The sequence below is a fragment of the Nothoprocta perdicaria genome, unplaced genomic scaffold, assembly GCF_003342845.1.
Source record: "Nothoprocta perdicaria isolate Ctin4 unplaced genomic scaffold, notPer1 scaffold_3, whole genome shotgun sequence".
Taxonomy (NCBI): domain Eukaryota; kingdom Metazoa; phylum Chordata; class Aves; order Tinamiformes; family Tinamidae; genus Nothoprocta; species Nothoprocta perdicaria.
Window position 1 is genome coordinate 2,846,228 of NW_020455532.1, and position 12,834 is coordinate 2,859,061.

A 12,834-nucleotide genomic window follows, 5' to 3' on the forward strand; every position below is an offset into this window, starting at 1 on the left:
GGGGTCCACTGCACCACAAGGTTCAGCGGCACGTGCAGGGGCCGGCGGGTCCCTCTCACGTCCCGTCCCGCCGTGTCCTCGCAGGTGGCTCGCTCCGTCAGCCTCCACGGCCACGGCTACCTGACRCTGTCCCTGCGGAACGTGCCGCAGCTGCGGGACTTCTACAGCGGCTTCAGCTTCCGCACGAGCCAGCGCGAGGGGCTGCTCTACCAGCACAGCACCCAGGTGGGCCCCCCGGCAGGGCACCGCRGGGGCTCGTCCCCCTCCTCGGGCTGCCCCGCGCTCACGGCCCGTGCCCTTGCCAGGAGGGGACRTGCCAGGTGTCCCTCACGGGCGGCCAGCTGGCCCTGACCATGCTGGGAGCCGAACTCACCACCAGCGACACGTACGCGGACGGCAGGACCCACTACGTGGCCTTCTACAGCGACGCGCACGGGTAGGTCCTGCCCGCACGCGCCCGGTGCCACCGCCGCTCGCCGGGCRCCCGCTCAGGCCGCCGCCGTCCCCRCAGGCTGCGGCTCTACGTGGACGACGAGCTGCAGGAGGCGGCGGCGGGCGCGGGGCGGCGGCGGCAGCGGCGCCACGACGGCCAGGGCCTCTTCCAGCTCGGGGGCTCCCCGGAGCCCGGCGCCCGCCGCAACCTCAGYGGCTGCATCAGCAACGTCTTCGTGAAGCGGTGGGTGCCGCGGGGTGCGGGGCTGGAGCCGCTCCGGCTCCCCGCGGCGTCCCCGTGACCCCCCTTCCCGGCGCTGCAGGAAGCTGGAGCCGCAGGCGGTCGTGGACCTGCAGCAGAACGTGCGGAGCGTCAACGTCACCATGAGCTGCCCCTGGGGGGAGCGGCCGCAGCAGCTCCGCGTCCCCTCCGGGAAGGGCAGGCGGAAACCCAAGGTACCGGCCTGGCAACCCGCAGCTCCTGCCATCTCTCCATCCCCCCTGCCAGTTCCCTCCCTTGCTGTCCCTGCCTGTGACACCCACAGCYCCCTGTCCCTCTGCCCGCCGTGGGTCTTGCTGCCCCTCTCTGCTTTGCCTGGCCGTGCTGGCGTGTCCCTGCCCCATGCAGCAGAGCTGTGCCTGGCCCTGTCCCCCTCACCCCATTTTGGGCTCGTTTCACCCAGATTCCGGGCAAAGCCGCCTCCAAGGACCGGCGCCACGACAGGGACAGCGGCTGCCAGCTGCACCCGCAGCCCCGCGCGGCCAGGGGCTCCTTCCAGTTCGGAGGGTCCCCAAGCAGCCGCTGGGAGTTTGCGGAGATCCCGGCCTCCTTCCGGAGCAGGTGAGGCTCCCCCTGGGCCGGCCCCACRTGGAGTCGGGCACCGGCAGGAGGACGAGGAGCTCCGAGCGCGGCTGCTCTCCCCGCAGGTCCTATTTCTCCCTGGAGGTGAAGCTGGGCTCCTCCAACGGGCTGCTCTTCTACGTCGCCGGCGAGCAGGGCGCCTTCCTGGCGCTGCTGGTCTCCAACGGGCGCTTCGTGCTCCTGGCGGAGCTCGGCGGGCGCCGGCTGCGCCTGCGCAGCAAGGACAAGTACCGGGACCGGCGGTGGCACACGGTGAGCAGCGGCCCGCGCTCGACCTCCTCCGYGTTTGGCTGCTGCTGCTCGTGGGGGGCAATTCCTGCAGCTCAGGAGGCAATTCCTGCAGCTCGGCCATCGCCGTCACGTCAGCTCAGCCCTTCCCTGGGCCTTGGTCCCAGCTGCACATGAGCTGGAGCAAAGGGAGCAGCGGYTGCAGCACTGGGGCTGGCCAAACCTCCCAGCTGAGGACACCTGGGGGTTTGCATCCACCTCATATCAGGACCCATGGGTGCCCCTGTGTCCCCTCTGCACCCCATGCAGTGTCCTCTTGCACCTGCCCCCCCAGCCCTATCCTCTGGTCTCCACAGGTCTTCTTCAGCCGCGACCAGAGCCGAGCCCAGCTGGTCATCGACGGGCTGCGAGCCCAGGAGGCCGCCGTGCCCAACGCGGGACCCTTCCTAGCACGGACCCCCTTCTACGTGGGGGGGCCGCCAGCCGGGACAGCCACCGCTCACATCCCGGTAAGGGGCCCCGCGGCACCGCTCCGGCTGCGCCCTTCCCGCRCGCTCCGCGCTCATTCCCGGCCTCCCTCCCTGCAGGCTGCGTCTGCCTCCAGCTTCAAGGGGTGCCTGCAGAACCTGCAGCTGGACAGGAGGCCCCTGGGGCCGCCCTCGCACGTTGTGGCCGTGACTCCGTGCTACGAGGGAGCCCGGGAACACGGCATCTTCTTCTCCGCCGAGGGCGGCTCCGTCACACTAGGTACCCGCAGCAGCCTGGGCTGCTCCCCGCGGGCCCCGGTGGCTGCAGCTCTAAACCAGACACCGGCAGGGAGGGACTTGTCCCATGGAAGGACCCTTGTCCCTATCCTCCTCCTCTGCAGTGGTGTTTTCCCTACAGGTGATGCTGTGGTGACCGGGCAGGACTTGGAGGTGACACTCGAGGTCCGTCCCCGCACCCGCTCTGGCCTCCTCTTCCACATCGGCACAAGGAGCAACCCCGACCTCCAGCTGCACATGGATGGGACAAAGGTAGCAGGAGGCGGCCCAGGTGGTGCCCGGCCACCCCCTCAGCTCTACCTGCCCCTCCAGGGCTGGGAGGGGAAGGGGTGACACCAAAGCCACCCCCTGCATTGGGGCTTCCCAGGAATGCCTGACCGGAGGGACACAGGGTGGGAAGGGGATCCCCATTTTGCAGCTGCACCTGGGAGCAGAACCTCATCCGTGGGTCTGTGTCGCCCTAGGTCATGGCGAGCGCCGGGGAGCTCTCCACATCGGTGACTCRGCCGCCTCTCTGCGACGGCCGCTGGCACCGCATCACAGGTGAGGGGACAGCCCAGGCCGGCTGCACTCGGCTCCTGCGGCTCCGCTCCCAGCTCCTACGGAGGAGCCGGGGCTCCTTCCTCCGCTATTTAAGGCCAGTCCAGCTCCCACCTGTAAGTAATTAACTTAGGAGAGTGTAGCTGCCACTAATTTTCTAATTAACCACTTCACCTGATCCTAGTAGTACCCTGTGCCCTGTTGCAGCCTCAATTCCTTCTGCTGTTAACACTTTCTGCAGGGCACAAGAGTCCTGTTGCCTCTCACCTGACCCAATTTGTGTCCCAACAGTTCAGATTCTACAGCTATGATCAGTGTTTTATCTCATCTAGAGCTGCAAAATTGGTTCTGCACTGGTCGGGTGGGCAAGCACGGGCCCATGCAGGGTCAGGGAGGTGCAGAGCTCCCCGGGGAGGAAGCTGCACTGACCATTGATTCCTTTGTAAGTTCTCAGAAGGAAAAACATAATCCAGATTGATGTGGACACAGAGAGGAACTACACCGTGGGCTGCGGCCCCACGCCCCAGCCTCCTGCAGCCGCTGCGAGGGCCACGTTCCAGCTGGGAGGGCTGCCGGGTGAGTACGACAGGGCTGGGGAGCGGAGCACAGCGCTAGCCCAAAGCCCCACGGAGCCCAGAGCAGCGGGAGGGGAGCTTTGTGCTCACCCCAAAGAGGCCTGGGGCTCACAGGCAGTGCAATGCAGGGAGCTGCTGCTACCGCAGGGCCCTGTGCGCAGCCCCGGCCTCACGCCGGGGTCATTTCTCCTTTTGCAGACACAGCCACGAGCAGCAGMGCGGGGCCCGTGCCGCCCCTCGCCCACTACGTGGGCTGCGTAAGGAAGCTGGGGCTTAACGGGCGCCCCGTGGACCTGCTGCACAGCGGCGCGGTCAGGGGCGCCGTTGGCCTCCAGGGCTGCCCCAAGCTCTGAGCGCACCTCGGGGGGAGCCTGGACGACAGAAAGCTGCACTGCTCCCCGGGCCCGGCCCGCACGAGCGCTGACGAGCGGCGCTCCCGAACACTTGATCTGCAGCAGCAGAGCCAGCCTGAGGGACACGTCGGGGCCAAAGGCAGAGAGGGACCCCCGGGGAAGGGGAGCAGGGGCAACCTCAGGAACAGCCTTTACAACAATAACCAAAAAGTCTGAGCAGGAGCTAGGGCTGCCTAATGCCGTCCCCAGCAGCCAGGATTTGTTCTGACACGGGGCTCGTGTCCTCTGCAGGGCTTGGGCCATGCGCTCGCATCCTAAACCCTGCTCCTTTCTCCCTTCCCTTTACCTTGCACATCAACTGTAGTTCACAGAATACTTGAGGCTGTCACTAACAGTCCCAGACTGTCTCCTGCTCCTGGCTGCCTCTGTTTTATAATAAATGCAATTAGGACAAACTGGAGTCATTCTGTCACTTGGGTGTGACAAGTGCAAGGAAGTAGTTAAGGGCCCAAGGTCTCGCCAGGTTCACCTGCCGCTGCTGCGCGAAACGCTCTGCAGCAGCGTCCTCCAGATGCAGCTCTGTTTACAGAACTAGCCTCTTCTGTTCAGATTAATACAAAACTATTTAAAAAATAAAATAAAATAAAGAGACAGGCTGGAAGAACTGCTGAGGCAAAGATATCACAACTGCCACACCTCGATTCTTACCTCTCTGCAGTTACACTCAGTGCCATTAGACACAYTGACAAAAGTCCTGGTGTATGAAGTAAGAAAGCATTGCTTGAAAGGGAAGAAATAAAGAAAACATTACCTCTAAGCCTGGTTGGGTTTGAGATATGTTCTTTTCACCCTCACCTGCCCTTCCAACGGTTACCTTCTCCTGGTGGGCTTAACTCACTCCTGGTGTAGTGCAGTTTTCACTTGAAATCAAAACCATTTTCTCCCAAGCCACCTGGTTCACTCATGCACTTACACATCATATATATATTTGTGAGTATATATATATATATATATCTCTAGGCACATGGGGACAAAATCTTGCTTCTGAAATGGACTTATAACTTATATCATTTATTGTTTTTTTATGAGGGGTAAATATTGTAAAATGGGTTTTTAACATGTCTATCTTAAATGTAATTATGACCTGTTTTTAAGATGTAGTATTAAAGATGGTCTTTGTAAATCACTGGTACATACTTTGGAGTTGAATAAAGTTTTATGTTACTCTCTTTCACTTGACTAGTGAAGAGCAAACATGAGGTTTATATAGAACTGGAAGAGAAATAATCCCTATCTCAGGAAATATCAGCATGGGACCCTAGGTTTCCATCTGCTAAAAGCAGTTCCCTCTCTGGGAGCTGCTGCCCTAATTCCTAGGCTGCTCCCGGCACTCTTAGTGCTTGGAAGTTCGTGCAGTTGAACCTCACGGAGTTAACAACGGTGAGGACCTGCACCAGGGACAGGACCCTCCACGCAGCAGTGCATGCAGGACAACAACCAGCAGCTTTGCAGAACACGACCTGGGGAGCAGCAAGTTGGAGGTGAGTCAGCAACACGCCCTAGCAGCACTGCAGCCGGCAGCTTGAGGTYAGTGACCATTCTCCTTTGGCGCCGTGCTCAGCATTAACAGCTACTTACTGTAATAATTTTTACAACTTACAGCATTGCAAAACAACAAAAGAACAAAGTAGCCTCCCCTTTTCCACTCAGAATTAACTGAGCATCTATACCCATCTACAGTAGTGCAGCAAGCRCTAGTGAAGTGCATGCTAAACAGACCGAAACCCCATATGGCAGATAAAGAAAATTCCTTTATTTGTAGATTTATATAAGCATAATATGAAGTTAGTAATCCTACTACAGTTGCTTAAGTTAGTATCTAGGAATATCTGTAAGGAAAAGCAAATAATTTAATCTAAACTCATATCTTCCTCTTCATCTTTCTTGTCCTTAGAGTCGCCTTCCTTTTGGTCTGACTTGACACTGTTCTGCATTGCTTTGGCAAACGCTTCTACATCTAAAAGTTAAACACATTAGTTATTTAACTCTGTATTTTCAGGAATGGGATTCATTCTCCACAAAAGTTAAGCTTCCTTAGTCGACAAATAAACAGTTCCTTTAGAAAAAAAATCTATTAACAGAGAAGACAGCTTTAACATTCATTCAAATAAAACGAACATCTATCTTTTTCAAGAAAACTATCACAAAGCCACTCAGCACATCTGCTTGCAGTACCCTGAATTCTCCAGTGTCAGTCTGACACTGATAGCCGCAGCTGCTGAACAAAACCTGAGCCACATACATTTTCATTAAAAAAGAGAAATGCAGGAGTCAGCTTCTGAAAGCTGCTCATAATCCACATGCAACCGTCATGTACAGTGTGAAAGGGATAGGTAATCATGCTCCCAACACCACAATACTTACCACCTTTATTTGCTGCATCTACTGCCTCTGCTGGTAGGCCAAACTGGCTCATTAGAGGGCCAAGCTGTCCAGAAGCTAAGGCAGCACTGAACATGCTCAGCGCCTGTGGATTAAAGTCAACAGCATCACATCACGTTTGCACTGTGTTTCAACACCACAYGGCTGCCACATAGTGACCTAATGACAACACCAGTCCCCGAACTCCATAAGCTACTACAGTTTGTTGTCCTACCTGGGAGCAGCTTCCTCTCCTTTCCAAAAAAAATTACTGCACTGTGGTCAGGCTCTAAACTGCCCCTTTACACCACAGACCCTGTGAGTATTTTGCAGTCACTAGGACCAATACTTTTTTTAATCAGCTAGATGCCAAATAGCCAGAGTAACTGCTGCAGAAACACAAACTGATATGCCCCGCTACAACATACACTTACCAGCACAGCAAACCACAGTGACAAAACTTCCAGCTAATTTAGAGCATGGACAATTTAAGCTTTTATCTACCTGCAGAATAACGCATCAAGTATCGAGTGAAAAACATCCCTCATTTTTGAAGGCTTGTCTGCCAAAAAAAGTTGTCATAGTAACCTAAAGACATCCTTCTTAGCTAGTGAAATTCCATGTATTGACAAATTTCAGTCTGCATAGTTCAGGACAGCCTACAATAAACCAGATTTAATCTGATAAAAGTGTGCCCAAACATACTTGGAATTAAGTCCTAGTGTTTCAGGAGGAAACAGRGATATAAAGACCAGCATCTCCTTCCTTCTAGAAATCTGTGCGCTCATCTTAAAACTAGTTTTAAGTGTAGAAACCATTTTTAAAAGAAAATAATGAATTGGTTGCTTTGTCGGCTGTAATTTGTCAGAGATGACATTTATAATACAGAGAAAGGTGAAGCTCAATTCCAAAAAAAGAAAGCAAAATATTCTGATCTGCCCTTGGGTAACCACAGAAAGCAAGGAAGAAGAGTTAAGTCGTGTCCCTTCCTGCTTCCACTTCTACAGAACAGTGACTTCCTACTCTGCAMAGTGGCAGAAACCTGAAAAAGCAGCACAAGAGTCACTCCATGCAGGGCAGGAGGAGAGGAGAGTGACACTGAAGTGAGAGCCAGGCACCTACCTGCTGAAACTGAGGAGATGTCAGGGTATTTTGAATCTCTTCTGCTGTCTGTGGCAGAGACTCCCCTGAAGGGAGGTAAGGCATCAAGCGCTCCTGAACTTCAGCATTGGCCAGAATGGGAGCCATTATCTCAGGAGTCAGCACAGTAGCCAAGTCAACTAGGAAGAGAAGAAACGGTTGATTGTTAGACTATGTACAAAAACACATGTTTTGCCAAGTTAACCAAATGATTTTGTCAGTGGAGTACTGAAATGTATTGAGCATATTGCTGACATCCTTTCTCCCTCTCAGTTTTGGAACAAGATTAAGTTTCTTGAAGCAATCAAGAAGAATAGTATTCAAATCGTTAAAAAAAAAAGAACAAAAATAATTAAGAGACCTTTCAAACCAATTTGGAACAGGATAGGACAGTAAAACAGCTCCAAGGACTCCTGGATCCAACAGCTGTCTGGTCAGAACACTGTTACCTTGTCCTCCTGCTCCAGATGGCACATTCATAGTAGCTAAAATGTTCTGAAGGTCACTCAATTGAATGGGCTGGGTTGGGCTTGTGGCTGAGCTGGTTCCATTACCCGAACTCGGAACAGGACTCGGACTGGTCACGGAAGCGGCCGCGGGAGCCGACGGGGCGGGCGTTACACGCGTAGACGAAGTCGTGGAAGATGGTGTCACAGCAGCGGACTGGCTGCGAGAGCTGGAAGGTAATTAATGAAAACTAATCACCTCCAAAAAGAGTTCGCCYTCCCCAAGCCCTCATGAGAGGGCTCCCTCACCCTCTTTTTAAGCCCTTGAAATATAAAGAGCTACCACTGATATTCTAGAGAGGTAATAAGCAGTCTTAATTCCCATTTTACTTTCTGCTCAGTAGGCCATAAATTCCTCCCATGTAAGTGACAATTTTACATTACAAATTATTACCAACCCAGATCACACAGGTATCCTACCTTGATGATGAACTGCTGGTCGGTGGTCCCCCACTTCCAAGCAAACTAGCCAGCCCAGGACCCGTCAGTGCACCCAGCCCACCTTCCATAAAGATAAAAAAGGATCAGATTTAGAAACTTCTTTCTTTATTTATTTTGCACCTCTCTGGTCCAGAGAGGTCATTCTTGTACCTGAAAGGTTTTATTGGCTAAAATAAAGGAGGAGGGGGTGAAAAAGCCTAGACCAACCCCTCCCCCCTTTCTGTAAATGAAGAGCTTTCATTTTATGATCTTGCATTCCTAGTAGAAAACTGGCTTAAAGACAGTTGCACATCTTAGACATTACTCAGGTTCTAGCTCTTTACAAAGATGAAATGATTTTGGCTTGTGCCATCCACAATCACTATCAGAGAACCCTTGCCTCCTACTAGTTCCCAAAAAATCCAACTTTTCTCTGAACTTTACAGAGCTCCTAAGTAGAAAGACTAGAGCCAACCTTGGAGTCACCATCAACATTTCAAAGGCAGGGAAAAATAGAGACAGACTTGTGGATGAGTAAAGCGCACCCATCAGAACAGTGATCAGGGAAAAAAAAAAAAAGGCAGAAAAATCAACATTCGGCCTTTGAGCCAACTGTCATATATAAAAGGAATTAAGAACCACAGCCTCCTTCATCCTTGCTGCTACTCACAACTGCCAAGAAGTTGTGAGAGCAGCAAGAGCACTAGCTAAAAAGAACCAGGGAATGGTCTGGCTTCCAACTTGGATGCATTAGTTATGGGTAACTAGGATTCCTCTGAGCCATGTTGGCCAAAAGCTCCATTGAGCACATGCTTCCTCCTCAAGGGTTCCTTATATCACTCCTAATTACACACACTTTCCTACACAAGAATCTACATCCATCACCCCGTTTTGGGAACTCTCTGGAAACACAGAGGAAAGAAAGACAGTGCTCCAACAGCAAACACCTCCCTGGCTGAAACTGCAGATATCTGAAGAGATGAGAGCAAGTACTGAGCCATCTGCCTGGCAATTGCTGGCTAATCACATCCCTCCSAGTGCTGCAGACACAGCAGGGCAAAGCTAACCAGGTTGTAACATGTGCTACTATAGCAACTTTGTCCTTGCTAGGAAAAGTTGGCCCAGGAGCTGCAGGAAAAGCAGAGTCCTGAGAGAGATGCAAACAGGACGCAAAAGAACAAGATTCTAGGGAGAAGGATTCACCCAGTTTCACCAACCCCAGCTTGCAGATGCAGGCAGATGGCTTTCTCTGCGTTACAATAGTTAGCTTCATGTCAATTAGATGTAAAGGGAAAGGAAGTAGAGCAGCTGACAAGTACTGAGAGTAAGAGAAAATTATCTCCAGAAGTCCGGTGAAGCTGCAGGAAGGAAGCGAGAGAGCCTCTTCCCATACACATCCTAAGAAGTCAGAATCTTACAACGTTTCCTCCACCAAYATCAGACTTGCACTTAACACTACAAAGATACTAAGGTGAGATCTACCAGGAAAAGGAATTTTGAGCTTAAGCACCCAAGCTTTGTCACTGCCACTTGCTAAACACTCCTTTGCCTACTTCAACAGCAGGGTCCGATTTCTCAGGAAATCCTCTACTGGGCTTTGAGCAAGGACAGTGCTAAGGGCAGACTGCAACAGCACCCCATACCTCTCATTTCCCTCAGAAAAAGCCCTTCCTAGCAAAGCCCAGCAGAGAAAGACCTAAGCGCTCCCGAGCTACAAACTGCACTGAGGTGGATACACTCCAGGCTTCCTTTTGAAGCCATTCTGCTTTGCACACAAATATTCACCGTATCAGAGACAACACATGCAAGACTGATAACTAGAGAAGACTCTACTCTSACAGCCTGCTGTTTAATCCCTGGTCCAGTAAACGTTTAGGAGGAAGAAGAGGGAAGGGAAAGTGGAAGATCTGGTGGAACAAGGAACAGAATCTATGTTCCTTGCAGATCAGGCCCTAAGAGGAGGGCTGCCTTCTGCTTCCCTTGCTTCCCTACAACCTTTTCTTYTGCTGCTTTCTTTTTGCCCCAGAGCTCATCTTTGAGGTAAGGCCTCATTTCTCATCTCAAGGAAGTGCTATTCAAATAAATAGCACTGCCTGAAAATGTTTATTGTCAGGTAAGATTTAACCTGGCAGGAGAAAACACCATTTTGGCATAAAGATATTAAAGCATTTTACCAAGTCCTCCTAAGCCCGTTGGTCCGATCAGCTGCATGAGCTGGTTATGGCTCATGTTTCCAAGAAGGCTTTGCAAGCCACCCTCACCTAAAAACAAAAACATTCTGAAACACAACATATTCACATAGGTTTTTCACAGCACTCCGGCTCAAACAGCAGGAGATTAATTGGCATCACATTCTGTATGGAAAAAAACAGTTCCAAGTGTTTACTGATTCACGGTGCTCATAAAAGATAAATGCAACTTGGCTTCATAAAGAGGTAAGACTCCAGAGAATCTGCTGGCAACAAGAGAGATTTCTTCTGGCAGTCTTACCTTTGACCTGCACCTATTACAGCAGCGCATTTTATTCTGCTAAAAATGTGTTTACACTTCTGGTATTAACATTGTTCCCAACTCACCCTCCAAAGTGCTCAGGAATTTCTTCCTGGCAAACTACAAGTGCTTATTTTCTAAAGAAGCTTCTCACATTAAAGAGCAGAGAATGGACTGTACCTCCTAAGGCTGAGAGCTCGTGGCCTCCACTCGTGTTACCACCCAAAGCCCCAGGCATTGGAGGGTTGTTGAGATACTCATTCACTTTACGGCAATGTTCTTCGTCCTTATCCGTCTTCGGCTCCTGTAAGAGATTTTTTTTTAATATATCTTCAGGACAAACTAAAATCTTCTTGTTTCAAGACCAGCGTTATCTACTTGTCACAAACCTGCATCCAGAAGAAAAGCCGTTTTGATCCCGCTTTGAATTTCAACACATACACACGACCAGTCGTACACTGAGGCACCCTCTTGAATTCACAGTCATCAGGAAAAATAATCAAATCCTGGAAAATACAGCATAGGAAGAAACATTTTAGAAATATCTGAGTTCTACAAAGGCCTCTGCTCTCCTGCCCAAGCCCTCTGGCATTAGGATTTAGATGTGCCAGTCTATCAAGCCACAGTGCCATTCTCACCCTAATTTGTCTTAAAAAGCTCCTTTACAATGCTGACAWAACAAAAACAAGACAACACCGTGACTCAACACCCTGAAATGTGAACTATACTCACGTCTTCAACGTTGCCTGAAGTCCTGTCTTTCCAGCAAAAGTGGATGAGGGAATCATCAGTTTGCTGGATGTAAACGAGGCCTTTTCTCTTGTCCGGGGTTACAGTGCTGCCTTTCAGGGACATCTTCCCTGCCCGAAACTCCACCAGGTATTTGCTGGAAGAGCCACGGGAGCCTGGCACCAGGCTCGGAAACAACGCGCCCGAGGACATCCTGGAACAGAGAGAGACCGGCAGCCGTGACCAGGAAGCTCCCCGCACCCCCTCCTCCAAACACGGGACTTCACTAACGAGCTGCACAAGAGGAATCTGTTCCACGGGCTCCGGGAGCGGGAAGGCACCGCAAAAGCTGAGCAGAGCCTAGGGAGCTGAAGGAGACACAGCTCCTCCACTGCTAATGCCCTGGAAAACGAGATCACCTTCTCCCCAAACTGCTTCCCTTGGTCTCTAAAGGAAGAGGCCAAGTTCATGGGGTCCTGTTCGTGGGACCAAGACGGCAGTTCATGGGATCGCCGATGTTCTAACTGCACAAACCTCTACCGCGGTTCGGCCCTGCCGACTCCGCCACGGGTGCCGGGGCGAGCTCGGGATTTCGCCCCCCGCCGCCGCCTGCCTGGGCGGCGCAGGCCGCGCGTCCCGAGCCCGCCACGGGCTCCGCCACGGGCTCCGCCACTACAACAGCCGTTACTGCCCCGCAACGGCAATCGCCGCCGCCCCGCTCCGCGCTTTAGTTTCGAGCCGCTTCTGAACGAGAGCTGGGGATTTGTATTAGCAGCACCCCGGCACCACCGGGGCCCCGCGGGCAGCGCTTAGTCACGGCGGGCGGGCCGGGCCCGCGGCCGCCCCGGGGCCGGGTCGCTCCCCACGGTGACGGCGGCCGGGGGGGAGGGGAGCGGCGGCCCCGCGGGGGGTGCGGAGCTCGGCCCCCGCCCCGTGTGCCCCCCTCCCCCCCGCCACCGGTACCTGCCGCCGCCGCGCCYGCAGGCCCCGCTCCCCGCTTCCTGCTCCGCGCACCGGAAGCACCGCCCTCGCCGCGCCCGCCCCCGCAGCCCGTTGGGCGCCGCCGCCGTCACTCAAGCGCGCGCGGCCACACGTGCCCCCCCCACGCCGTTGTGCTGTGTCATGGGGGCGGGGGGCGGAGCCCCGGGGCAAGATGGCCGCTCCCCCCCCCCCCCCCCCCCCCGCGCTGAGGGAAGCAGAGGCGACAGGCAGGGCCTCTTCTCCAAAATGAACTTTATTCAGATTTACAGTTTTACAGTTTAACATGTATGTCCACAAACCTGTACAGACTTCTCTAAAAAGCTGGATGGTTGTTAATAGAGATGGGTATTGACAGTTATTAAATATTATAAAAATAAATCCATTTCACTAGAG

The 12,834-nt window shown here is 53.2% G+C and overlaps 2 protein-coding genes across 4 annotated transcripts in view; one reads left to right on the forward strand and one right to left on the reverse strand.

Annotated features, from left to right (window-relative positions):
- Positions 1-4,357, forward strand: part of LAMA5 (laminin subunit alpha 5) — a 67,712-nt gene extending 63,355 nt beyond the window's left edge. The window contains exons 69-80 of the mRNA XM_026042062.1: positions 85-225; positions 306-436; positions 512-676; positions 756-888; positions 1,116-1,273; positions 1,360-1,546; positions 1,879-2,031; positions 2,110-2,269; positions 2,408-2,538; positions 2,751-2,829; positions 3,274-3,402; positions 3,600-4,357. Coding sequence (XP_025897847.1) covers positions 85-225; positions 306-436; positions 512-676; positions 756-888; positions 1,116-1,273; positions 1,360-1,546; positions 1,879-2,031; positions 2,110-2,269; positions 2,408-2,538; positions 2,751-2,829; positions 3,274-3,402; positions 3,600-3,754 — 1,722 coding nt within the window. The 3' untranslated portion in view covers positions 3,755-4,357. The remainder of the gene's footprint in view (positions 1-84; positions 226-305; positions 437-511; positions 677-755; positions 889-1,115; positions 1,274-1,359; positions 1,547-1,878; positions 2,032-2,109; positions 2,270-2,407; positions 2,539-2,750; positions 2,830-3,273; positions 3,403-3,599) is intronic.
- Positions 4,358-5,547: 1,190 nt separating this feature from the next.
- ADRM1 (adhesion regulating molecule 1) lies at positions 5,548-12,034 on the reverse strand. Of its 3 annotated transcripts, none has more exons than XM_026042053.1 (10): positions 11,995-12,034; positions 11,464-11,674; positions 11,121-11,237; positions 10,912-11,035; positions 10,416-10,502; positions 8,242-8,323; positions 7,765-7,991; positions 7,298-7,455; positions 6,179-6,281; positions 5,548-5,771 (listed from the first exon to the last, which is right to left on the reverse strand). In XM_026042053.1, exons 2-10 carry the CDS (start codon positions 11,671-11,673, stop codon positions 5,665-5,667), a joined length of 1,215 nt encoding a protein of 404 aa, XP_025897838.1. In that variant the 5' UTR covers position 11,674; positions 11,995-12,034; the 3' UTR covers positions 5,548-5,664. The 3 variants fall into 3 exon arrangements, with proteins under 3 accessions (XP_025897838.1, XP_025897840.1, XP_025897841.1); XM_026042055.1 differs by lacking the exon at positions 11,995-12,034 and adding an exon at positions 11,752-11,758; XM_026042056.1 differs by lacking the exon at positions 10,416-10,502.
- Positions 12,035-12,834: the final 800 nt, after the last annotated feature.